General features: G+C 44.6%; 1 protein-coding gene across 5 annotated transcripts; it reads right to left on the bottom strand.

The window, feature by feature from the left end:
* Nucleotides 1-4,107: 4,107 nt before the first annotated feature.
* On the bottom strand, nucleotides 4,108-13,356 carry S1PR3 (sphingosine-1-phosphate receptor 3). 5 transcript variants are annotated; one of them, XM_027671021.1, is made up of 2 exons: nucleotides 13,260-13,356; nucleotides 4,108-8,052 (listed from the first exon to the last, which is right to left on the bottom strand). In XM_027671021.1, exon 2 carries the CDS (start codon nucleotides 7,867-7,869, stop codon nucleotides 6,724-6,726), a length of 1,146 nt encoding a protein of 381 aa, XP_027526822.1. In that variant the 5' UTR covers nucleotides 7,870-8,052; nucleotides 13,260-13,356; the 3' UTR covers nucleotides 4,108-6,723. The 5 variants fall into 5 exon arrangements, with proteins under 5 accessions (XP_027526822.1, XP_027526821.1, XP_027526824.1 ...); XM_027671020.1 differs by lacking the exon at nucleotides 13,260-13,356 and adding an exon at nucleotides 13,080-13,195; XM_027671023.1 differs by lacking the exon at nucleotides 13,260-13,356 and adding an exon at nucleotides 13,076-13,150.
* Nucleotides 13,357-26,375: the final 13,019 nt, after the last annotated feature.

Raw genomic sequence — 26,375 nt, 5'->3', positions numbered from 1 at the left:
GTGGAGAGGAGAATGGCTCCATGCCAGCAGGAAGCTTAGCTGGGCTGGTGTTCCCCAAATCCCCATCCTCCACAGACCAAATGTCTCCCGGCAAAGGCCCTCCCTTCCCTCCTGCCCTTTTGGAGAAGAGCTGATCCTGGGGATGCCGTGGGAAATTATGCTGCTATCAGGCAGAAGAAATGCAGCTCTGAAGGGAGCAGAGGTACCTGCCTGCCCCTGCGTGCCTCTGCATGGTGCCACCAGCCCGCTTCTCGTGCTGGGGAGGCCTCAGGGTAGCAGCAAACAGAACCCCCCAGTCAGTGCTGCTGTGCCTGCCCCCCATGAGTTTGGCCATAAGAAGGGAGTGTCTCCAGGCCCAGTGTGGCCTGGGTTCCCCACCTTCTGCTGGGAGTGTCCTTAGCTGTGCTGGGGAGTGAAATGGTACTCACAGGGGGACACCAGCACATCTCCGCTCATCAGCAGCAGAGATGCCCCTATTTTCAGGATCCCGGTTTTTTGGTACCTGGCACTTTATGCACAGGTGTGTTTTCTGTTTCCTTACTAGAGCAGTTGGAAACAGCAACCCTTGCAGGCAGCATGACACCCTCGTTATGGCTGATCCTGGGAAAACATGCGTTTCCAGGGAGCAGCTGTGGTGGTGCATCTGGAGCTGACAGCCCTCCAAGCAGGTGGGCCAAGGGACCCAGCCTTCTTCCAGAAAGCAGGGGCAAAGCCTTCCATCAACCCTGAGGATGGTGGAGGCAGAGCCCATCACCTTCAGCTGCGCAGCATTCCCATGGGTAGAACCACAGAATATTCTGAGAATATTCCAAAGGGATCCGTGAGGATCATGGAGTCCAACTCCTGGTCCTGCGCAGGACACCCCGAGAATCACACCATGTGTCTGGGGGTGTTGTCTAAACACCTCTTGAACTCTGTCAGGTTTGGTGCTGTGACTGCCTCCCACGGAGCTTGTTCAGTGCCCAACCATCCTCTGGGTGAAAAACTTTTTCCTTATGTCCAACCTAAACCTCCCCTGACTCCCCTTCACGCCGCTTCCTTGAGTCCTGTCACCGGTCACAAGAGTGAAGAGATCTGCACCTGCCCCTCCTCTCCCCCTTGTGAGGATGTCGAAGGCCACAATGAGGTCTCCCCTCAGTCTCCTCTTCTCTAAACTGAATACAATATCTTTCTTATATTGCAGTGCCCCAAACTGCACACAATATTCCAGGTGAGGCTGCCCCAGCTCAGAGCAGAGCGGGACAATTCCCTCCCTCGACCGGCTGGCGATGCTTTGCCTGATGCCCCCAGGACAGGGTTGACCTCCTGGCTGCCAGGGCACTGCTGACTCAGATTCAGCTTGCCATCAACCAGGACTCCCAGGTCCCTTTCTGCAGTGCTTCTCTCCAGCCTTTCAATCCCTGTCTATGCACACAATCAGAGTTACCCTGTCCCAGGTGCAGAATCCAGCACTTGCCCTTGTTAAACATCACACGGTTGGTGATTGACCATTTCTCCAATTTGTTGAGGTCTCTCCGCAGGGCCTCTCTGCCCTCAAGGGAGTTCTCCCAATTTAGTGTTGTTAAACTTACTTAGTATTCCCTCGAGTGCTGAGTCCAAGCCACTAATGAAGATGTTCAAGAGAACTGAGCCAAAGATGGAGCCCCGCAGAACCCCACTAGTGACAGGTCACCAAACTGATGTCACCCCAATCACTGTAACTCTCTGTGCCTGATCTGTGAGCCAGTTGCTCACCCATTGTGTAAACCTGGTTATCCAGCTGTGTGCTGGACATTTTGTCCAGGGGGATCCCGTGAGAGACAGTATTGGAAGCTTTACTAAAATCCAAAAAGATCGCATCAACTGGCTTCCCTTGGTCAACTAGGTTGCTTACCTTGTCATAAAAGGAGATCAGGTTGGATAAGCAGGACTTCCCTCTCATGAAGCTGTGCTGGCTGTGACCAGTGACAGCACTGCCCTCCAGGTGTTTTTCAATACTTCCCAGAATAATCTTCTCCATAACTTTATCGGGGGGCACTGAAGTGGGACTGACAGCCCTGTAGCTTCTGGGGTCCTCCTGCTTGTCCTTTTTGAAAGCTAGGACAATGTTTGCCAGCTTCCAGTCAGCTGGGACCTCTCTGGATTCCCAAGACCACTCAAAAAATCATCAAGAGAGCCTTTGTGACTAAATCAGCCAACCCTTTGAGGATTCTGGGATAAATCCTATCAGGCCCCACAGATTTGTAGGGATCCAGCTGGAGCAGCAGATCCCACACGAGTTCAGGGTCAGCTGGGAGTTGATCATGCTCTCAGTCATGGTCCTGCAGCTCAGGGCACTGGGACCCCCTTGGTCCAACATCTATGTTAAAGACAAGGGCAAAGAAAGCATTAACCCCTCTTGCCTAGTCTCTGTCCCTGTTAGTAAGGTGACCAACCCCATCCTGTAACAAGAGAAAAACTCTTTTTATTGTCCCCCACATTTCTGGCCAGCTTCATCCCCAGTTGAGCCCCGGCCACATGAATTTTCTCCCTACAGCAGCAAGCAGCATCTCTGAATTCTTCCCATGTCATTAAACCTCTGGGCATACACCTTCCTTTTTTGTCTTATTTTCAAGAGATCCCTTTCAGCCAAGCTGGCCTTCTGCCTTTGGGGTGCTGCCTTCAGGCTCAAGACCCAGCTTTTAAATGCATGTTTTCCACAGAAGGCCCAAAACTTTTTTACAATTTTTTGAAAAATGAGTGCTACATGACAACTTTAGCTTGAGTTCTTTTATTAAAAGTTTTCAAAATGTTTATGGTACCCAATCAGTTGCAAATACTCTAGAAGATTGTTGGCAATAAAAGACTCTTGGAAAGCAGCTTGTGAAAACCTTTATTTTCTCCATAGGTGGCTGAATTAGCATTTATTTTGTAATGCAGAGCAAAAATAAACATTCCAATTCATGAAATAATATGAATGAGAGGTTAAGTGTCCTTTGTAGCCTTTGCTCCACTAAAAACCAATTGGAAAGGGAGACTTTATTCAGTTTCCTGTATGCTCAAATCAGCCTAGATGGTAACAAGCTTGGATTCTGGGGTGTGTTTGAAGGAATTTTCTAATATTTTAGAGTTAAAGAAAATATTCTCCATCTTTTCAAGGGTACATCATCTTCTTGGTTGTTTAACATCCACTGTTATTGAGCTCTTGACTTGTCCTAGTTTAAAATTCTGTTCTGAAATCTTCCACGATCTATGCCTTATCTAACACTTCCCAGTGGAATGTGCTCACTGAAGACTGCATCAACAATAGAGTTTTTTTATTCTTCAGTCCTAGGTATTTTGTAAGTCATATTATCAGTGTTATATGTGAACCCATGAATCTCGGAAACCTGCTTTAAGTACAGCAGGGAATTGAACTAACAAAATATCCCCACAACTCCAAAATAAGAAAAGGAAATCGAAGTAGAATTAAAGGTTTTTGTACGGACATGCAATCACATGGCCTTGCACCAACATTGACAATAGCTAAGGACAAAATGCAGATGTTAAAGCTCGCTTTTATGTACATTTTTTTGGACTATAGCTATTACAAAATATTCTTTTTTTTCCCCCATCTAAATAGAAAGAATCATAGAATCAGCTGGGTTGGAAGGGACCTCCAAGATCATCAAGTCCAACCCTTGATCCACTACCACTGTGGTTCCCAGCCCATGGCACTGATGCCACATCCAGTCTCATCTTAAAAACCTCCAGGGACAGAGAATCCACCACTTCCCTGAGCAGCCCATTCCAATGGCTGATCACCCTCTCTGGAAAGAATTTCTTCCTAATATCCAACCTAAACCTCTTTTAAGGCACAGCTGAAGACTGAGCCCTCTTGTCTTGCTGAGAGTTGCCTGGGAGAAGAGACCAACCCCCCCCCGGCTCCCCCCTCCTGTCAGGGAGTTGCAGAGAGTGAGGAGGTCTCCCCTGAGCCTCCTCTTCTCCAGGCTGAACAGCCCCAGCTCCCTCAGCCTCTCCTCACAGCACTTGTGCTCCAGTCCCTTCCCCAGCCTTGTTGCTCTTCTCTGGACCTGCTCCAGGACCTAAATATCCTTCCTGAATTGAGGGGCCCAGAACTGGACACAGGAACTGGCCCAGAACTGGACACAGGATTGGAGAGCAGGACCACAGGGTGGACATGAAGGCAATTGAACCCTATAAAAAAGTTATCAGTCATGGGGCTTATTGTGGTGATGGGTTAAATGCCATTGTTGTGTTTGCTGTTTGCTTTATGCCTGAAAGCAGCTGACCTAACTACAGATACCTGATGGACAATCTATTTAAGTATATAATTGGCACTTTAGAGCTGTTGGTAGCTGAGAACTACGTGATAGTTTATCTGAATGGTGCAACCACATGGAGGAAAATGCCCAGTTTAGGCTGGCTCAGGAAGATTGACAGAAGGTCGAGGAAATCAAGTAACATCATTGACATGAGGGTTGGTGTGGGTTCAGCCACCACGTTTTCTCAAACTGTTGTGTTCCTAAGGCCTGTCTGTTGTACAATAGCAAGGAATGTTGCCAAATGCCACCACCACGTGAACTAAGCTAGAAGCATACAAATATCTTAGCTGGCAGTTTTCGAAGACACAGCCTCAGGGAAGGACTTCTACAATGCAGCCAAAAAGCAGTGTAAGACCTAAAGCCCTAAGCAAGCCACGGCAGCACAATGTCACCAGTTTACTTCTCACAAAGTCACAGAGCCTGTAGCCTGTATCTGCAGCCCATATAGTTATATCATGCTTTGCTTGGTTTAGCTTTTTATTCTTCTCGAAGTGCACTGCTTTTCGACATTTTTGGTAGAAATTATTTTGTTTTTACTACTCTCTTTCACAGTTATTTAATTCAAATACAGTTCTTTGTTCTTACACACTTTTCTAACAGCATAAAATATTTACAAGCACACTGTTAATTTGTAAAAGATAATCACAATGCAAACCTCTACATTTTAAAGGCTTTTGCTACACACATTACACAGCTTATACACTATGCATATTTGGGAAAAGTCTAATGCTGCTGCTTTAAATGATTAAGACCAGATTAAAGCTAAAAATGAGCTCTTTCAGGCTGTGTGTTAAAAAAGCCTCAATTACTTCTGATTGTGTATAAGACAAGGCGTGTTTTGAGACCTTAAACACAAACCTTTGAAAGAGCCCAACAAAGTCAGATGGTTACATTCTTACTGAAAGACAAGGGGAACTTGTCTCAGAATTTCCTGCCAAACTTCACTGAAGCCTCCAGCCGTAAAGTACTATAGATGGAAGTGCCATGGGCTGCTTCCATGAGGACTTGAAACCAGATGTTCATGAAGCCTTAACCACTCCAGGTCTCAGGGAACGCCTTTGACACTGACCACCATTCTGCACTGAGGCTGGTAAGGCAGTGATGAACCATAAAGTTGTTTTCAGGTTTCTCTGGAACAGCCTCTTAAAAGGCTGGGGCTGGGGCTCCAGGGCTTCCAAACTAAACAAGCTTTACTTCCAAATCCAAGGCAGGATCAGGAACAAATGGAGATATACCCTTCAGTATGATCCTGTTGTACCGCATCTTTTCTCTTGTATCTGCAAAAGTGTCCAGAGGTGATAGAAGTGCGGGGTCCCATTAACAGAAAATGGGATATTGTCCCACTTGCTAAACTTCCCAGGGAGGATTCCCAACACAATCCCATGCTGTCGTAGTGCCTGGAAAGAAGGAACTCCGTGGGAACCCACTGTGGTTCATTGCTTTCTGAAATGATATGTCTCTGTTTCAGAACTGAAGGATCTCAGCTTAGGTAGTGCATTCACAATGTACACAGGTTTACATAGGTTGGACATAAATTTTTAAATACATCAAAAATAGTAAGCAAAATTATATGCATTGAAACAGTATGTGAATAAACACTTGTTACATGTGTATTGTGGGATCACATTTTAACTACTTTAAATAGCAAACATATATATCCTCTCTCAATGGTTATTTACTACTGCTTGCTTAAAATGCATTGTGAAATGCCACGGTGACAACTGCAATACTATCTTTCACTAAACATGAAAAGTTTGAATTACAATAGAAAAAAAATAAAAATACTGCATTGATATGACACATTAAAGTTCCTGACAGTTAAAAGTTACTACTTCATTTTAAATATCCCCATTGAAACACATCTATTTGTATAATTAGTCACCTTACACTGTATACTGCAATACAATGTTTAGCATATTGTAAACTTTTACCAGACAATGAATTTTTAGTAAGAAATTGTACAAATATACAGCTATTTATACCACATATATATAAGGCCATTAACATAACAGCAAGATACATATAGAGAACTACAACATTACAACATATGTAATGAACTCTTCTCCCAGCTGACAATAATCAGGTTCATCTTCCAACCATCAGCAGTCTTTAGTAAATCTAAAGTTTCTGACAGGTTTTAGTGATGTCTTCCAAAATCAGTAAGTGCCAAATACAGTCTCAGCATGCAATGCCATTGTGGTGTGTGATGTCCTTAGATGTACATGGACTCTGTCCTGGCTGTTGGGCAGCAGGAAAGGTTTCTTTTGAATCAGGTGTGTTAGTGAATGAACACCCAAAACACATGATTGTTGATAAATAAGTCCTCAAAGTTAAATAAGTGGTTAGTGTTTTCCCCTGTGATTTAAGTGCATGAATATTTAAACTACATTTGTAGTTTAAATTTAAAAGCCATGGAAAAATACTTGTCCTGAGGAGTCCTTTACTTACAGAAGCTCCCGTTGTGAAACGGAGATTCACTTTTCTCAATGATACACGAGGCAATATTCATCGGTGGGAAATCTTCCTTTGGCTTCTGGGTGTTGCTGCTGCTGGATTTGCTCCGGCTGTGATCTGGTGTGTGCTGAATAGGCAAAGATCTGGCCACCTTGGATTTCACCAGGCAGCCGCAAACAAGGCGAAAGAAAGCGCGACGCATTTCCTTACTGGCCAGGGTATAAATTATTGGGTTCATTGCGGAGTTGATGACTGCCAGAGCAATAAACCAGTTGGCTTTGTACAAGATAGAGCACTCCTTGACTCTGCAGGCCACGTCGATGAGGAACAGGATGAAGAGTGGAGACCAACAGGCGATGAAGACACTAACGACGATCACGACAGTCCTGAGGAGCGCCATGGAGCGCTCCGAGTTGTTGTGGTTGGTGACGTTACGACTGCTGGACTTAACCAGTATGTAGATGCGGGCATAAAGGATGACAATGGCAACCAAAATGGCTATGAAGATACTGATGCAGAACACAACATACTTCTTGGAGTACAGAGGCAAAATTGTTGAGCAATCTGGTAAGTTGTTTATACAGTTCCAGCCGAGGATGGGCAAGGCACCCAAGGAAATTGAAATAAGCCAGCATGTACCAATGAGAAGGAACACTCTGTATTTTTTATTTGCGTCGTAAGGCCTCATTTTAATCATGGTTAAATGCCGCTCAATAGCTATGGCCAGCAAGCTGAAAGTGGAGGCTCCCAGGGCAACAAACATGCTGCCTTCTCTAATGAACCAGATTGTGGAGGATAAGCTCAGAGTCTTCTTCCCAGACATAAGAATGTTTACTTTGTAAACAATCCCAGCTAAAAGATCACAGAGAGCTAGATTGCCAATAAAAAAGTACATGCGGTTGTGAAATTTATTGTTTTTCCATATGGCAATCAACACCATCAAGTTTTCCAGGACTATGAAACTACATAGGATCAGAAATGCAATAGTGGGCAGGTCTATATTACCAGTTGCCTTTTCCCTTGAAATAAGCTTTCCTGTGTAATTATAATGCAGTACAATTAGAGAGTCTATCTCTTCAATTCCTTGAGGGCTGACAAGAGCATCAGGTGGCATGGTAACTGCTGCCATCATTTGTTCCCTGATGGATGCTGGACTTTTCTTTCCTCAGTATCACGAGAATATAGTTCCAATAATTTTCCACAAGAGGGAGATCAAGCCACGCTCCTCCCAGCACTCCTCTGGGCCGGCGTTGTGTATCCCCAGCTCCAGCAAGCCTCGCATATTAATTCGGGAGAGTGGCTTGCAAACCAGGCTCTGAAAATAAAACCAACAAATGCAACATAAATATCACCATCTTCCCATGTCACCCAGTGCTCAAGCTGCAAGATACACCCAGGAACCAAGAGAGAGGGACGGTGACTGTGACAGGAAACTAAGGTAGAACGTTGCTCCATGTCTACCAAGGTAGCTGTAGCGTAGGTAAGTCCAGACACATCTCGGCTGCAGAAATACGAGGGCAACGTAGAGAACTGCTCAAAAGTGTTTCCCCCTACGAAATCTCTGGTCCCAGCAAGCCCCAGTGTGCACAGCAAACAGCTCACTGCTCCTCCAAAAGACCTGAGTGCACATGGTGCTCCCAAAACACCACCCAACCATCGCTGCCTGAGCAGCAGCGGGGAAAACTCTCTGCTTTCTAAGCTTGTTCTTGTTCCCCGTGCAGACTCGAGGTAGGAAAGATTCTGAGAAGGCTGGCGTCAAGTCTTGATGCCAGTGTGCATGTTGCCAATGCCCAAAATAACTTCCCACCCTTAATGGTATAAAATTATGATATTTACAATTGAGAAGATGCACTGAAAGCCATTCATCATAAAATCAATCCTACTTCCCATTCAAATTAGTTGGATTTCTGCTACCTTTTTAAAAACAAACATAGCAAGTCATATTTTTATAAGTATTGTTTTTCTTTATGGTTCACTTCACTTTTTTTTTTCCCATTGCATATGTATACAAGTTATATATTTAAAGTTTTTGTTGTTTTTTTTTTAAATAAAAAATAGTTACACCCAATTTAATTGTCCTTCTCAGAAATTCTGATTTTCTTTAAGTTACAACATAGAATGAACTGCAGTGTTTTCCCATGGACTTCGAGGTTCCATTTTTGTAGCAGATCCTTCAAACTTTTTTTCAATAAATATCAGAAGAGATCTGTACAGCTTTGTAAAAATATCAGATGTCAGAAGCACTTACCGTTTTACCAAAAATGTAACAGTTTTGTCACAGCATAATCCAGTGAGAATCAGGGCCCATGCCCCAAATGCATGCACTGAGGACGAAAAAACAGCCAATGTTTCAGTTTTCTATGAAAACCAGGATGGGGATGAAGAAAGAACTTGTTTCATCTGAACCAAATTCGTAATTTTTTTTTTCTGTGAAAGGTAAAAAAAATAAGAATTTGTGCTGGATAGGAGGACAATTTCCATTGGCCTAAAATTAAGTGGCTTAGTTTGAGGAATCTTTTAAGAGCTAGAGCTCTTAAACCATACCATTTATCTACTCAATGAGTATTTTCCAAGCATGTTAAGGACACTTTCAAAGGACAGGCATCAAGGGAAGGGGGGATGGAACTAGATATTTTTAAGGTCTCTTCCAATCCGATCCATTCTATGATTTTATGGTTCTATACAGGTTTCTGAAGACCAGAAAAATATGTGAGCCGCTGCCAACCGAGCAGTCTGCTTGGGGCACTTAAAAAGTGAGAAATACATTTTGAAGTGGCTCTCAAGAGGATGAGGGGAGGAGCAAACCACATCCCAGAAGAATGTAAAGGGATTTAAAGGGATGTCCCACACCCTATTTTTCAACTCTCTCTTTTCCTGGATTCCCTCCTTCAGAAAGGACATGATCTGACAAAAGCCTACAGTAAATTGACTTGAATTCTTTAGTACACTCAGGGTGTTTTAAAATTATTTTCTGAGAAAATAACTTGCTATTTACCCGTTGTAATTTCCCCACTCTAATTCATAGTTCCAAACTGTGCTTGGTGTCCTTGGTCCTTTTTTTACTCTGAAGATGACAGCAACCACCTCATTCATTTCCCAGAAGGTGAACTGGGCCCTCGAGTTGTTAAAACTCTTTTCTGAAACATGGTAACAGTGAAGCTCTCGACAGAACAACTTCACCTCAGCTAAGGTTCAATGTAATTGTAATTCACTCACAATCTGCACACTGTTATCACATAAATTGTCACAGCCTTTCATTGTATTGGCTTATAACAAAATCCCACTGTGTCCATATGAATTGCAAGTGCTTTCCACTGTAAAATAAACAATTACATTTGACTTGAAAAGTGTTTGTTAATAATAGCTCAACCAGCAATACTCACCAGGCTGGCTGATGGCTGCCTGAGAGAATAATATTCCTAACATTTAGGAGCACCACGTATAACAAAATAAATGTTTCTGGAAGTCTTTTTCAAGCCAGTTATCACACTGGTCTATCAAAGGGCAAATACATCTCTTTCTGTGAAGAAAATTATATGCCGTACGTAGGAGTTTATCAGCCACAACTCAGCAGATGCAAACTGTCATGACTCTGCTAAAGGCAATGGTGCTATCTCAGTTCCCCTGGCTGAAGGCAAGGACGATGCACTCAATCAGCAGAAATCGTACAGGGTCTCTGCCACTGTTCGTAATTGCTTCTCTTAAAGTTATTACAGCAAACTTAGTATCACAAAAGTAAGTCTTTGCCTCTGACAGGCTAGTGAGAAGGCAGTGAAGGTTGTGACATTACTATCTGCCAGGACTCTCATGGAATGAGTATCATGCATAAGACACTTAAAAGTTAATATAAATAACAATGCAATAAATTGAAATTTATTCTCTTCTGGCAGCAATACTTCCAAGTAATATCTTTTAATCATACCCTTCTTATGTACTTCTCCTGCTTTGTAGCCAGTAACTTAGAAAGCACAGTCTCCCTTTAACAGTTAGAAAAATTAAGGTTAGTTTTGCATTACAATAACAAGACAGCAACGGCCAGGTCCAGGATAACCTGTGTCGCTGCTTTGTGGCAGTACCACAATTTACTCTGCAAAACAAGTTTGCCACAGTCACATACTAGCTGCAAAGTATGGACTTCAGTTCAGAATATTTAAAAAATAACCTGAAGAACCTGCCTGTGGCCTGTTGCTTCCCAGCACTGCCATGGTCAGGTACCTCAGCGCCCCGAGCTCTTGAAGCCACTGGAAATGAGTTTTATTTCCTCTAAAGCAAAGCAGGGGATCCCTATCGCTCCACCACCAGGTACCACTAGAAAGATAAACCAACCTCTCTGCATTGCAGGGGCAGTCTGGCTATGCTTCCTCACGGATGTGATGGCTAGAACAGCGACAGCTACATTACTCAAATAAAGGCAGTGGTACAATGTCAAGAACCACAGTCATGTGGAACCACAATCATGTGGAGGGCAAAATTCAGCTGCCTCCTCCAGCTACTTGGTTTCCCTGCTCCAAGGGTGGAGAGAGCAGTTGGGGTCAGCCATGAACACCAAGATATCCCCCTCCTGGGTAATCTCCTGGCCCACCCCATGCTTTGGGGTGTCTGCTGTGGTTAATGTGGTCTCCTGCAGAGGTCAAGGATCCTAGCAGGGTGAAGCACCCTTTCAATTTGGAGCAGGGGCTCTCTAGCATGGCTCATAACCCTAGATCCCACTGGGGTCGGTATGGTCTCTCTGCCACACATGCCATGAATAAAGCAGCGCTGAGTGGAAGGCCACAATCCCTTAACCTGCCCTATTGCAAGGCACACCTCCACTGCCCTCTCCAGCTCAAACGCATAATGGTACAGGCAGAAACTCAGAGTCATAACTCTCACCAGCTCCCCTGGCCTGCAATTTTCCTCTGGGAATGTGTAATTCCCAATGCCAGGAGGCAGCAGGGAACTTGTGATAATGGGGATGCCAAAACCCTTCAGCAACCATCTTCAGTACATCTCTGCTCTCTGTTTCCAGCAGGCACTCTGGTTAAGAGTCCCACAGGGACCTGAGGGCTTTTACCATCTCATGAGTCACTCTGTACTTTACATCTAAGAGAAATAAGAAATTTCTGTTTTCAAAAGAGTGAACCAAACTGCACTCAATTTTCTGAAAGACAAAGCAACAAGTGAGAACAAAGTGAGAATAGAACTTAACTTTTCACCACCTACTTTTGCTGTACAAGAACATATAATGCTATGCATTCAGTACACTCACTGTAAATTGGCCAGAATTGTATTTTCTTGCTCTCCAAATGGCCATGAACAGACTTGACCAAAGAAACTGGATGCTCCTTCACCACCACTACACATATTGCATTTCTCCCTTCTCTGCCATGTCTTTGGCCACCAAAGATAATTTTAAAAATGGCAAAGCCAATAATACATGTCCAAAGCCAAACTTTTTTGCATTATATGTATTTGTACAGCCTTTGCAAATGAAAAGTAAACGTAATTTATCAGCTAGTCTCATTAACAGAAAAGGCTTTTCAGAACAGCAGCACATTTCAATACACAGTTCCACTGAAATTAAGCTGTGCTAGATGCAAATGAAGTTTAGACAATAAACATCTGCTGCAGAACAATGTCTTAGACAACTCAAATAAACGTTAAAAAGATTTTCTATTTAAGCGAATGTGCTGGCAGTTTACAGCCTCAGAAAAAACAAATAGTTACTTTTCCTGGCTTCTGGCTCTTAGATATCAGTTTGAATTTTGTAATTCCGAGTAGCACACATGCACACCCCCATTACTCCCGGCTGATTTAATTCTTGCACGTTAGAGGGAAGTCACTTGGACTTCTTTCCCCGTCTCCCAGCACTCCCGACTTATTCCCTTCACCCTCCAAACTCCGGGATTCCGTTCACAGAGTTCCACTTCTGCGGGGACCCGAACTTTCCGGGGGTGACAAACATCTTGTCTAAGTCCCCCGACGTGTCCGCGGTCCCACAGAGCGAACACCACATCCCCGGGGTTCCCACGCGTCCCGTGCCCGCCACCGCGCCCGTACCGGGGACGCCGCGACAGCCGGACCGGCACCGCTCTCCGGGCTCGGCGGGACGGGGACACCTCGCCCTCCTTCGCCCCAGCGGGACGGCCCCGGCGGGCGGGCGGGGTGCGGGCCGGGCCGTCCCGGAGCCCCGAGCTGCGCTCGCCGCTCTCACCCCGGAGCTCCGCGGCCGCCGCATCCCACCCCGGGGCTGCGCCGGGCAGGACCGAGCCGGGCCGGGATGGGATGGGACGGGATCGCCCCGGCCCTGCCCGCCACCAATCCCCGCAGCCGCCCCTCCCGGGTACCCCCCGGCTGACCGACCTCCCCTCCGGGCTTTTCTCCTGCGCGTCCACCCCCCCCTTGGGTCCTGCCTCCGGCACTCCGCTCCAGCGCCGCCGCCACCGCAGGACAGGCTTCGCTCCCCGCTCCGGCGGCCCCTGCCTGCCCCCGTCCCGTCCCGTCCCGTCCCGCCCCGCCTCACCCCGCCCCTTGGCCGCTCACCGTGCCCCATGCCCGGGGGAGCAGCGCCGCGGAGCTGGATGCTGCCGGCAGTGCTCGGCCGCCGGCAGAGCGGGGAGTTTAGTTCTTGCACGGCGCGAAGGGCAGCCGGGGTGAAAATGTGAGACGGCAGAGCCCGCCGGCGAGTATTTGTAGCCTCCATAACAATGCGTGGTGGAGGGGGGAAGTTCTGGGTAGGTCTTACTCAGCTCGAGCGATTATCGCGTTCGAGAGAGGTCTTACGTGTGTTGCATCTGCCCCTCTGTTTGACCGTCTCCAATAACGAGACCTTCAGAGAGCTTGAATCGAGAGGCACATGGCGAAGCACAAGTACTTCTGGTTTGACCCAGAGTTGCCAATTACGGCGTGTTTCCTGGTAAGGTACCACTTGACAAAGTTATTGACTGAGTAATAGCAACTCAAGGACGGCGATAGGCACGCGGATTGCCCCAGTGACAGGAGCAGCGCTTTATGAAAAGAAGTTGGAAACTGGATCCTGCAACCGTCTAATTCAAAATGTGCTTGTAAGATGCCGGTGGGTACGGCAGATCTTTCTGCCAAAATGTTTGCGGCGAGCTGGCAAACAGGAACACCGCAACAATCTTGCAAAGCGCAGGCAGGCGTGTAGGGTTGCCTAGTGGTCCCGCAGCAATCAATGTTTTTCCTGAGAGCCTCCTGTGGGCTCTATCGCACTGTTGCACTCTGAGCCATGCCGTGGGCTCGGCTTTCAGGTCGCCTGCACTGCTGCTCTGTAGGGGAGAAATGTGCTGGAAGAAAGCAGAACTAGGCTTTTCATAGCCAAAAGTTTAGGCGGATGTAGCAGAACAAGCTGCTGCAGTGACTGCTTTTTGTCTGCTGAAAAAGAGTAATAAAACTCTTCTAGTGTAGGACTTTGATAGGAAATAAGGACTACACAGGGCAAAATGATGGTAGATTTGGTTCAAAGCTGATGGACCCAATGGACATGGCCCCTCTTAGCTGTGGATTGGACTATACACAATGTTTGGTGGTCCTACTCTCCAGTCCTCTCCCCTCATGTGCTGTGTGGAAAGCTGCTTTCTTCTGTGGAATGGGAGAGGAGTGGAAAACTCCTTCCATGTCACATAAAAGTACTCACCACTTTTAGGCAAAGGGGAGCCTGGGCCTGTGAATCATTGCTCTCCCATTGCTCAGCAAAGGCTTGTCCTACAGATTCCCTGAAAACCACCCCGTGAAGCTCTGTAGTTCTCCTGGGAACTGCTTGCTACATGCCATCAAGACCCAGTTCTTGTAGGGCAGATGTTTCAGTGAGCACCCCCTAGCTTGGCTCTGTGTTGTCCTATTATCCTTGTTCTTTTCCATCTTTTTTCCTTTGCTGCCTTTTGCCTACTTGGAGAAGGGAGCCAGAAGAAACAGTCATTCTGATCAGACTGTCATAGATGAAGGGACAAGATATTGCCACCAGAAAGATCTTTTGGCAGTGGTGCCAGGAGCTGGTAAACTGTGTCCTGCTGCCTGGGGTGGTTTTAAAGGGCCTTCCTTAGTTGGTCTGACCACCACCAGCAACCCACAGGAGCAGCCCATAGCAAGGCCCCACTACAGCACAAGGGAAGCACTTTGGAGAGGGGCATGCATGGAAAGTGGTGTTGAGGACCAGATGTTGCCAAAGCAACTGTTGGCAAAAAAGCTTTGGGGAGCTCAGTCTCTCTGGCAAATAGCTGGTACAACCCACTGGTTCAACTCCAAATGTCACACAACAGCCAGTGAGGCACGCATGGAGAGATTTCCACGAAGCTCTTGACCTTAAAGGAAATTACATTTTTGTGGCGTAAAGAGATTAATGACTAAGTAAGGCATAGAAAGTAAAGGAGCTGTAATGAATTTTCATGGCAACTGAAGGTTAACAGCTCAATTTTCCAGGGGCGATAAGTCTTTTCTGCCCTGGAAATTCCTGAGTGAGTGGGCAAACAGGATGAATAATGGGAAAGCAGCCATTTCTGATGTTATTTGGGGTACTTGATGATGAAACTAAAACTGAGAACAAGATGTTTCCAATATCTGGAGGTCCAGAGTGACCTGCTGATAAATGCTGTGTTCATTTCCGTGCTGCTGAGTGAAACATGGGGAAAACAGCTCCAAGGATAGATCCACAAATCTGCATGGAGTGTTAACACTCAGAAGAGAGGTCTTTGTGGATAGCTCTTAGAAAGCATCTGACGTTCGTTCCACTGTTAAAGTGAAACTGAATTCTAGGAATTATAGAGAAAGGAACAGGGAACAAAATGGAAAACATGTTTCTACGAACTTGGCACCTTGAGTACCATGAGTACCTCTGGTTGCTTCCCCTCCTTAAGAGTATAGTACAACACAAAAAGGCAAAAAAGGCAATGGAATGGTTAGAAAAGTTGTCTCTGGAGGGAAAATCCAAGTTGACTGGGTCTAATTAATGGTCTGAAAAAGGGAAAAACACAACCAACCAAGATGGAATATTTTAAAACACAAGGACACAAATTTCTGGCAATGGAACACAATCAATAGGAGAGAAAAAGCCATTAAACAAACCACATGGAACCACATGGAGTAAAGGCCTATCAGTGGCTCTTAAATACAATGAAAGAGCAGTGCAGGGCACAATGGGTGGGAGTCCCAAGCAGGGACTGTAGGTGCCCTGCTCGATTCCAGCTCCAAAGTTTCCATGGGCCAAATCCTTTCTGGGCTGTTTTCTTCTTTGTTGCAATTAAGTACAGTCTTGACTGTGGGGGCAAGCTGTGGCACACTTAACAGTGTGTCTGTTGCCCACTTCTGCAGGTATTGAAAAAGGAGATGTTTCTGTAGGGGATTTAAACTGGACATGGCAGAGGAAGAGGCAACAGAGGGACTCAGAGGGAGGTGGCTCAGCCGATACCATTGGCTCAGCAAATGTCCTGGAGAACTTACCTGAAGGTCCTGGGCCTCCCAGCACCCTGCAACAGCCCATGGATTTGCCCTCCTGTCGTGGGTTTTACATGGAGAATAGTGGATTAAAGAAAGGGGTTTTTCCTTCCATGTGTGGCATTTGGTCCAGAGAAAGCAGTGAATGGTGAGTGCCATTGATACAGAAGGTTTTTCAGCACATGCTTGAAAGTCAAAGAAGCAGTTAAAGCTACTTCTATTTACAGATAGATAAAATACATAAACATGGAATAAAAGCTGAAGTTACCCTCAGATGAAAGATATTGTGGTTTCTCTACAGACAAAACAGTTCATGTTTCAAGATTAATATTATCCTTCTCATGTATTAGTTACAATTAAGTCCACTTTTTTTCTGGTAACTGTTTGGAGTGTGATAAAATCTTGGTAATTTCTGTCTTTCAAGATCATGTGATGTTTTATTAATGCATTAGTTATAATTTCTTCGTACTGACGTTCATCCAATGCTTCACAGACCTGTCACTGATTTCCTTGCCTGGAGTTCCTGAAGTAAGACTTCATCATTTGGAAAACCAGTAATTTATTTTTGATTGTTTTGGTGTGAAAACTAAACATCAGCAGAGCAATTTTAGAAATATAAATTCAAAATAGTATGACTTTATCTGATTCTATGATAACATATTTTAGCTCTCTACTGTTGCTGAACTATCCTGTTTATATTAGCAAGATGTATTATGTATGACTTGCTACATTTAGATGATGAAGTGCTGCAACGTATTTTTTTTTGTGACACCATTTTTGTTCCTATTTCTGTGACTCTAACCTAGTCTTTAGCCAATATTAAATGGAATATTGTTTAAATTAGAAGTCATTACAAGACAAATTTAATTAGTATTTTAGTTGAATGTAAACATAAAAAACAAAAAAGGAGAAAATTTATTTGGAGTGCTGTTTAATCATAATCTGCAGTGATCAAAATACATTTGTTTATTACACCAAAGAAGAAATATGTCAATCATTGTAAAATATAAACAGAGGATATTTTGGAACCTTCAAAAACTATGACTTTTTCACATCCTCATGCACTTGTATCTCATGTCTATGTATTTGCTGTATTCTTTTGCCTGTCTCGACTTTTTTGAAAGACACGTGTTCTCCTTCCTTTGGCAGCAGTAAAGCTGACACACAAACTCCATAAATCCATCACGGGAACGACTGAGGCCAAGATCTTGAAAACCCTGTTGCCTCCACATTGCTAACATTTTGTCAATGTAATTTGACTCACAACATCTCGTAATACATTTGAGTTAGTATATTTAAATCTGTTATCTCTGAACAGCAATGTGCTGATTCAGAGCACCTTAAAATATTCACACGGCTTCAATACACCATTTTGGAGTTTGTCTAAGAAATTATCAATAAACACTGTAACAAAACACATACACCTCTTACATTAACACCTATTTTTAGGTGGTTTTAGATCATTATTTGGGATGAAGCATTTGCTTTTTTCTAATCTGCATACAAGCTTATATGAAAACTATAACTTTGTATGTGCTTTCTTCTTCATCTTCTTTTCTGTAACTGCCATGGTGTTTTTGAGAGGTACAGTCTTGTACTTATCATGTGTAAATACAACATATACCCATAGGACATAGCTGCATGTTTTATATTAACTGCTGGGATCACGTGCTTAGCTGAGCTGAACTCTGTCTGCCTCTGCAAGTGACACCTTCCCCTAGGGATAAAGGGGCAGGTGCTCAGAGCACGGCCAGATATTTGTTGCTAACATTCAGACTGACTCAGCTCAATGTACAGGCCCGTGCAGATTGCACATGCTAGAAGAGAGATAGCTGTTATCACAGCACTTCCAGCCAGACATGATGTAAAAAGTGAAATTGCAGAGAAACAAGAAGGGGAAATGAGTTCAGTCCGACAGCTCCTTGGGTTTCCCCATCTGCATCCTGCAGCTCAACACTCCAGACATGAAGACTGTACGCCTACATCACTGTCTGAAGGCTTGTCCCTCCTTTCTTTTTCATGCATTATTCCCATCCTCCCCTCATAGTTGTGGTCTCCCTCTGTGCACTGAGCCTCAAGGTGCCAGAGGGAGATGCCCAGGGTGACCTGAGCAGCTCACACGAGTGCTGTCGCTACCGCAACAACCTCCGTCACCCAGAGATCCTGCAGAGCTCCTGCTGCCAGGGCTGCCTCCACGCCACCCCATCCTGGCAATGGGAGCTTCTGCACCCTCTGAAAAGGGCAGGCAGAGCGTGGCTGAGGCACAGTGCCCACTGCCAAACCCGTGGGCGCAGCAGCATGCACACTGTCCCCGGAGGAGTGCTGCACCTCCCCGAGGCAGCGTTAGGTGATGGGAATGCAAACATGCCCTTTGGAACAGACTGACCCTTTCTGTTTGTCTTTTAGTGAAACCAATAGAAAAGCATGAAAGAATGAAAAAAAACTAAACTCTCGGCAAAGGCGGCGAAAAGCTTTGAAGAGAAAAATAGCAAACTGTAGGGGATCTGACTGAACTCACTCTAAACTAGCCAAAGACTGTTGTATGACTAAAAATTAAAATAAGTTTGAGGGGTTTGAATGGATTTTACAGTGAAGAACCAAATTTTTATTAATAGAAAAGTTAAGGAAGCGGAGGCTAAGCATATGTTATCAAATGGAGATGCATGCATAGAATCATAGAATGGTTATGGTTGGCAGGGGCCTTAAAGATCAAGTGGTTCCTACCCCTCCTGCTACAGTCAAGGACACCTCCCCCTAGAGCAGGTTACTCAGAGCACCATCCAGCCTGGTCTTGAGCATCTCCAGGAGTGGGGAGTCCACAGCCTCTCTGGGCAACCTGTCCCAGTGCCTCACCTCCCTCACAGTAAAGAATTTCTTCCTAATATCTAATCCAAACCTGCCCTCCTTCAGCTTAAGGCTATTCCCCCATGTCCTTGGGAAAAGTCCTCTCCAGCCTTCTTGTAAACCCCCCTTTAGACATTGAAAGGCTGCTGGAAGTGCTCCCCAGAGCCTTCCCTCTCCAGGCTGAGCAGTCACAGCTCTCACAGCCTGATCTGGGAGAGGTGCTCCAGGCCTGTGACCAACTCAGCATCTCTCCTCCGGACTCGTTCCAACAGCTCAAGGTCAGTCTTGCGCTGGGGGCCCCAGGCTCAGACACAGCACTCCACTGGGGATCTGGTGGGGTCTCACAAGAGCAAAGCAATGGGGGGAACCATCTCCCTCAACCTGCTGGTCGTGCTTCTTTTGGTGCAGCCCAGGACATTTTGGATTTCTGGGCTGCAAGCGCAAATGCTGAGTCATAGTGAGCTTCTTGTTCACCAGCATATCCAAGTCTTTCTTGGAAATCTGCAACTGTGTGGGAGTCTTGAAGGCCTGAGGCAAGACAAAAAAAAAAGAAAAGAAAAGAAAAGAAAAGAAATCAAAACCCCAAATAAACCAGCAGGAAAAAAAGTACTTACAACAGTTGGGCTCTTCAGACATCTTGCTGAAAGTGGACCTCTTTTGGGACAGCAAAGAAGCACAAAGCAAGGTGATTTTCCCTTGAGTGTGTACTGATACAATGCTTTTATAATGCTGGAAGAATGGACTTTTCTTCACTATGATGCTCAATGTGCTGTATTTAGCTGTCATAATTCTGGGGGCACTGACTTTCTGGCCCTGTTGAGGTAAGCTGAAGCTATTGCAGCCCTGTTGTCTTATCAACCATTTTGCTGGAAGTTGTTTCCACCTCCATAAAGAGAGTCTATAGCTTGGTCTTTTGCTTTAAATTCTTGGCCATCGTGTTGTGCTTTGGGCTGAAAAGCCCATTAAAGTTTAACATCAGCCCTTTGTAAGGTATACCATAGCTCAAGCAGGTATGATAAGCTGTGATTGTAGGATCTTTAATGTCTGGAAGCCTGAAGAGGGGCCACCTCAGTGTGGCCAAGCCCTCACCCACAGGTCTGATCAGGGGCCACAGCAGGGGCTGGTTACAGGGTCATCATTACTCTTTGTAAAGACAGGGAACAGCAGGAGATGGGGCTGGAGATGTGCCCCTGCAGTGATCAGTGCCCCCGGGCCCCCAACATTGAATCACCTCTGCTGAGCTGAGGAAGGGTGGTGAGTCAGAACTCCGTGGTGTGCCTTGCTTTGAAGCAGCGTGACTCTGTCCCACGTCAGGTTTACTCAGTTAACAAGGGACCTTCCTGCTGATTGAGCTCACTCTAAGTGTCTCTAAATTCTCTTAAAAACCTATTCTGAAAAATGCAATCCAAGTTGTGTTTTGAGTCTCACCAGCAGCGCACAGGGACTGCATGGCCGGTTGCATCTTGGCTGCTACCAACTTGGACAAAGCATGTCAGGAACCAAGCAGGAAGCTCACAGTGGAATGTATGGAACTCAGCTGTGGAAACCTAATACCTGTTCCATTACCAGAACAAATAAACAGAGATCTAGATTGGATCTAAACTGTCCAGGTAAGAGTGGGTTAGAAAGAAAGAGGCTGTTAAGGATCTTTATGTCTGCAGAGCAGTTGCAGCATAGCTGCCTGCAGGCAGCCTGGGTTAAGGCAACCTACACCTCCTGCTAAGACCTGATTGGGAGGACCAGAACCTGAGAGAAAACACACATTCCTTCATAATCCAGTTTGCATATTCCACAGTGGCTACGGGACACAGCCACAGGAGGAAAGCCCTTCAAAGAGAGGCCACTATTTGTATTAGTAGGATGCTGGGCTAAAATCTGTACCTAGTCTGAGTGTAAAGGCATTTCATTCTAGGCACTGAAATTTTAGCTGTCTCTGCTGTGAGAAATTTATATGCTGAGAATGATTGTAAGGAAAGAAAAGAGAAGTGGAAGAGAAGAGGCAAAGAATTAAGATTTAAAAGAGATAATGGACCTGATTTTGAAATCCATTTAGTAATTCTGACTCTCAAAAGAGCTGAGAGGCGTTGAGAGTGCCCAGAAATGTTAAAAATCAGGTATATGTATTGACTTTATCATAATGACTCAACATTAGTAAAAAGGTAGAAAACAAGCACTGTTCAGAAGAGAATGCCTGACCAGTCACAGCAGCCCCTTGATGTTCTCGTGTCCTGCTCCTTTTGACATCTGTTTCCCTTTACACAGAAGATAAATTCCTCCCATACCACACGGCATTCTTAAGGAGCATTATTACTTGCTGAAACAAGAAGTTCCCCAGAAGCACTGGGGTTCCCCCAGTGCCCCGTCTGTGACTCAGACTTTAAGGGCTTTTTAGGAGCCGGTGGATGGCGTGTTTGTTGTTGTTTCGTGCAATATGATGGCTGAAGTGTCACAGTAAGCCTCTGTGTAAATAATACCCAGATGGCAATAAGGCCTGCAGGCCAGACTGAGAATCACTTGTCATGTCACTGAACGGAGTGAGATTGCTGGTGAAAGAAGACCTGAAGATGAGCGAGCCTGCCAGACGCCTTCATGCATATCCACATGATGCTATCCATACTAGCACACAAAGTTGTTTTAAAGGTTTCAGTAAGTTTTTCAGTGTTCCTCTTGAAAAGGTCTGTGTGGTGTGAGGCAGTGCTGTGTGGTGACACCCACACTGTCTCAGCCAGATACCAGCAGCCTCACTGCTGCTCTGAGGTGGGACACTCCTCGGTCACTGGCTCTGCTAAGTAACATCCTTGGTGACACCCTGCCACCTTCTCTGTCCTGTCTGTGACATTCTCAGGGTCATAACTCAGGGTCATGTCCTTTCTGCATGCTATACACTTGTTATTTATCTCATTATCTTCTTTTACACTAAGCCACTTCCTGGAGCTGCTGTATCACTTCCCAATCGTTTTTGCCGGGAGGGCACCAGTAAATTTAATGGCTGGACTCTGTTAGCAGAGATCTTTGTCACCAATCTTTAGTTAGGTCTGTTGTCCATGTAATTTTCTTTCACCTGTCACCCACCAATTAATGCAAATATGGTGAAATGCTGGTCTTTTTATGCCAACACAAGGCAAAGATCCCTGCTGATATTAAAGTTCCTTATATTATTGTTACTTCTTAAGGCCCCTTTTTATCCACAGCTTCTCCTTTGTGTTCTTTCTTACACTCTAACTTTTTATATGTCTTGCCTTTTTCAGAACCTCAGGTTCTCCAGTTACTGAATCTTCTTTTCCTATTCAATTTACTGTACTAATTACTCCTATATTCCTTCATTTTTCCATTTCATATTTACATTCTTCTCTGCTCTCTTCTCTTAGGCTTGAAATCTCTGATGCCGATCTTCTTTTGCCAATATTTAAACTCTCCATGCCTTCTGCCAACTCCTTTCATTTGTCTTATCTGTTCATTGCTACTTTTTAAAAGACCTTCTAAGCACAGCAATATTTAAAACATCGTCATTACCGAAAATTAAGTTCTCATCAGTTTAGTACTGCAGCTCATAAGATCCCGGGTGTCTGCAGGAGCAGGAACAACTTGTCTAAGTGTGATGATGTTTTCTGGGACAAACCTTGGTCAAACCTTGTCTCTCAGGTCTTTGGCAGAACTGAAGCTAAATGGATGTGGAACTAGGCGTAGCTGGTGGCTGAGGTGGTGGATAATGGCCTGAGGAGAATAATGGGTCATGATAGTTTCTCCCACCTCCAGAGAAGGAATGTGTGTCTCCAGGGCACGTTATTTTCTAGGATGCCTTTGGAATAGTGTTATTTATGCCCCACCCTTTGGTAAGCCTGGAAATAAAAGGCATAATCAAAGCCTTATTTAGCTTAAATACAGAGCTGTGTGGTTCTGGAACACAAATCCTCCATTTGCATCTGTGCTGATGGTCGTGTGTGGACACAGAATGGTTACCAGTGGCACCCTTCCAGTTGTTACTGGGTAAACAGTGCATGCACTGGGGAGGAAAGTGAAAATGGGAGGAAAACACCCTCACTGGCACCAGGAACATCACTGCTATTACACTGGGAGTTAGTGCAAAAGATACAAGTATATGTCTCAGCATCCATGACTTTCTGCTGCATGCAGTTTCAGATGTCTGCCTGGTTCAGACACCCTCTCCACCCACCCTACTGGGACAGGTAGCTTAGGAAAAGGGAATGGCACAGGAAAAAGAAGGAGCCCCAAGGCAGAGAACTGCTTGCACATTTACACCTCAGCCCCCAGCAGCTGAAAGCCTCAGGAGCTCAAGTTAGTCAGGGGAGTCTGGAAAGCAGAATCCACAGCTCAGCATGAAACTAAATCCAAGATCTGTCACACTTCTCTGTATTTTCTTCAATGTTCTTTCAGCTTTCCCTGGAGTTGTGTAAAGGCCTGTAAATCTTGCTGATGCTGGCATTTCTAAAGAAAGAGTTCTAAAGAAAATTAATTAAGTTATATGTAGGAGAAAATTTTACGGGATGAGATGAAGATGTTATAAGATATTTACATCTCGTTCTGAGAGCAGTTTGAACGTTTGTGGTATTTATTTTTTCGAAAGTATGTTTACAAGCATCTCCTATCACTCTATTTCATTGACAAAAGTGAGTTGCTGCATTAAATTTTTACTTCTATATTTATTTCCTCTGTCTCTTTATATTTTTTTTGTTCATTTTTGACAGCTAATGAATTAGTGGACAGTGGCCATTCTGCTGATCCTGGTGTACAGATATAACTGTTTCTATACCAGTCACCTTTTCTCTGTAAACACTGGTTTATACCCACTTCTTTTCTTATAGGTCGTTGTCTCATGCTGCCTCCAGACAGAGCTGTCCTTGTTCTGGAAGACAAAGAAGTAACACATGGTAGCGGCTGTGGTGGAAAATAAATTGCAGTGTCACTTTTTATTCGTAGGCTTTGGAGATTTTTGTAAGAAATCAGGTCTCTTGGTTTTGCGCATTTAAATCAATGGGCAATTTTCACTTAATTTCCTCAGTCACTTCATAGAATCAGAAAGTGAAGTGTTCTTATTTTCAAGTATTAATTTGATTATGGTCTAGGAATGATGGGCCATGCATTCCTGCTCTGAATTGTTGATCAGAACTTCAACCTGAAGACATTGAAGCTGGTGGACATTTTCCTATTGACTGGGGCCCACAATCTCTGACTTCAGCACCTCCGTGAAACCTACTTAGGCGCAAATTATGTTTTATCAGTGTCATCACCCTGGATATCAGGAATCAGGAATTTTGAAGGGTAGGACAAGATATAGAAAAGATGAAAAAGGTTTGATGCTCTTTGTGGTACCTTTCTTCGACGCATAGCAGATTTCCAAAGACTCTGGGCAAACAGAAATACCACTGGGAGAGTATTTCCTCCTAAGAAATATCATCCATAATGTGTGCATACAACAGTTTATAGGTGAGCTTTGGAAACAAAATTTGCACTATTTTGAGTGCTGTTTGGTTATTTTGAAATCTGCTTTGTGTCCACAAGTGTTGATTTTGTAGTCTCAGTGAAAATAGCTACATTATTGAATTTCTGTGTGTACATCTCATATGCTTTGCATTCTTCCCTTAGTTTCCTTTCACTGTATTTTGTCAGTGGGTCATCTTCAGATGAGTCTGAAAACACCAGCTGTTGTGTCACTAGAAAGCAGTTTTTGTGTCCCCTTAGAGCAGCTTCTTAAGATCTCCACAAGCAGAAGGTTTTTACGTGAACAACTTTTATTTTTTACTTTTTTTTTTGAAGTTCCAGATCGAGCTGGATCTCTGCATAAATTTGTTCATTTCAAAGGGTTTGCGTGGTTGTTCTGGTTTTCTTTTTTCCTCAGCCTTTTAAAGAGAAGAAATAAAAAAGTATGCTGCTTGTCTTGGAGCTGAGTCTGACAGACCTTTTGCCTCTTGCTCTAAGGAAAATTTCAGCATATTCTTGCAGTCTTCAAGAGATGTTCATCTGATAAGAAGGTGGGCTACAATAGCAAATGCAAGATGTGTATAAGGTGAGGCAGCTACCTACCACTAAGCTCTGAAGACCCTCATGATTTAATTTTGAAGAATTTTTGTGATCTGTATTTGCTGTCCTGCATTAACTAATGGTCACACTGACAGCGGCTGATGTTTTCACAGGCTTGTTTGGTGAGTTTTCTGTTGAACCTTGGTTATTGTCCTATCAGTTAACATCCTCTAATGTATGGCCAGCTTAAAATAGTGTGGCTTAAAATAGTTAGTTTGATATGAATTCTTCCTGTTACAAGAGTGGAGAATTGGGCATGATTCCCTTGCCGCGATTCTCCTTCTGAAGAAGGAGAAGAAATGACACAGTGTTTTAGTGGTTGTTGTGGAATGAGACATGATTACAGGTATAACCATGTGTCCACACACTAGGGATAACCGAGTTGAGAAGCTTTTCCCACATATGCTCTGCTGGGGGTCATGTAAGGCTGCAAAAAAAAAGCATCTGCCTGTACTTCCTGTACAAAGCCTCTGCTCCTTCTCTTTTGTTCCCCAGGAGAGGTGCAGAAATGCACCTTGCTGATTTTATTATATCAGATACTGTAGTCTCAGCAATATCCTCTGCAAGCATCTTCTTATAGCAGTAAAGAGGTCCCTGCTCAGAAAACAAGAAGCAGAGTATTTGAGTAGCTTAGATCTGTTTCAGACAAGGAGAAAGGATGTGCTGACCCACTCAGCTGCCTATTTTTAGCTCTCATGAATAATCACAGGATGTAAGGGGGAGCATATCTCAAGAGATCACCCACAAAAAGAGTGAATTAATAGCAGAAGTGCTATAAATATGCAGGGGGTGGATGACTCAAGTGAGAGTGGCTACTTTAATGGATGAACTGTGGAGAGTTGCAGGAGGGAGGTGTGCACGTGAGTGTCTGTGTGGCAAAGCAACAGGAGTTTTCATGAGCATATTGTCTCTCTCAGAGACAAAACCAGAAGGACTTATTGATAGAAAAGGTCTCCTGAAGGGTGACAAGTTCCCCCCCACCTTTTCTATAGCATAGACTCTGAACTCCTGTGTTCTGTTCTTCCTTGACTTCTGCGTTGCTCAGTTTTGCACTGTCTGTGGAGGATCTTCTTTATCACGGTCGTTCATTAGTCCTTTGTGTCTTTAGAGGTTGATTTCTGGATGTTAGGGGCCGTTTTACTAGTGATGTGCAGAGCCCTTCCCAGCACTGCCACAACGGACACCTTCACAGGAGCCCTGCGGGGTGTGAAGTAAAGTGCAGTCATCGTCTGGAAATTCACCGTCTCTGTTTGTATTAGTTACCAGCTGGTTTGGTGTGAGTTGGTGCTGTGGTTCTGTGAGACGAGGTGTATGCATTGCTCCTGT

This window comes from Neopelma chrysocephalum, unplaced genomic scaffold (assembly GCF_003984885.1).
Source record: "Neopelma chrysocephalum unplaced genomic scaffold, ASM398488v2 Primary Assembly neopelma1_97017, whole genome shotgun sequence".
Lineage (NCBI taxonomy): Eukaryota > Metazoa > Chordata > Aves > Passeriformes > Pipridae > Neopelma > Neopelma chrysocephalum.
Note: the sequence above shows the minus strand (reverse complement) of the source record. Positions and strands in the feature narration are given on the sequence as shown.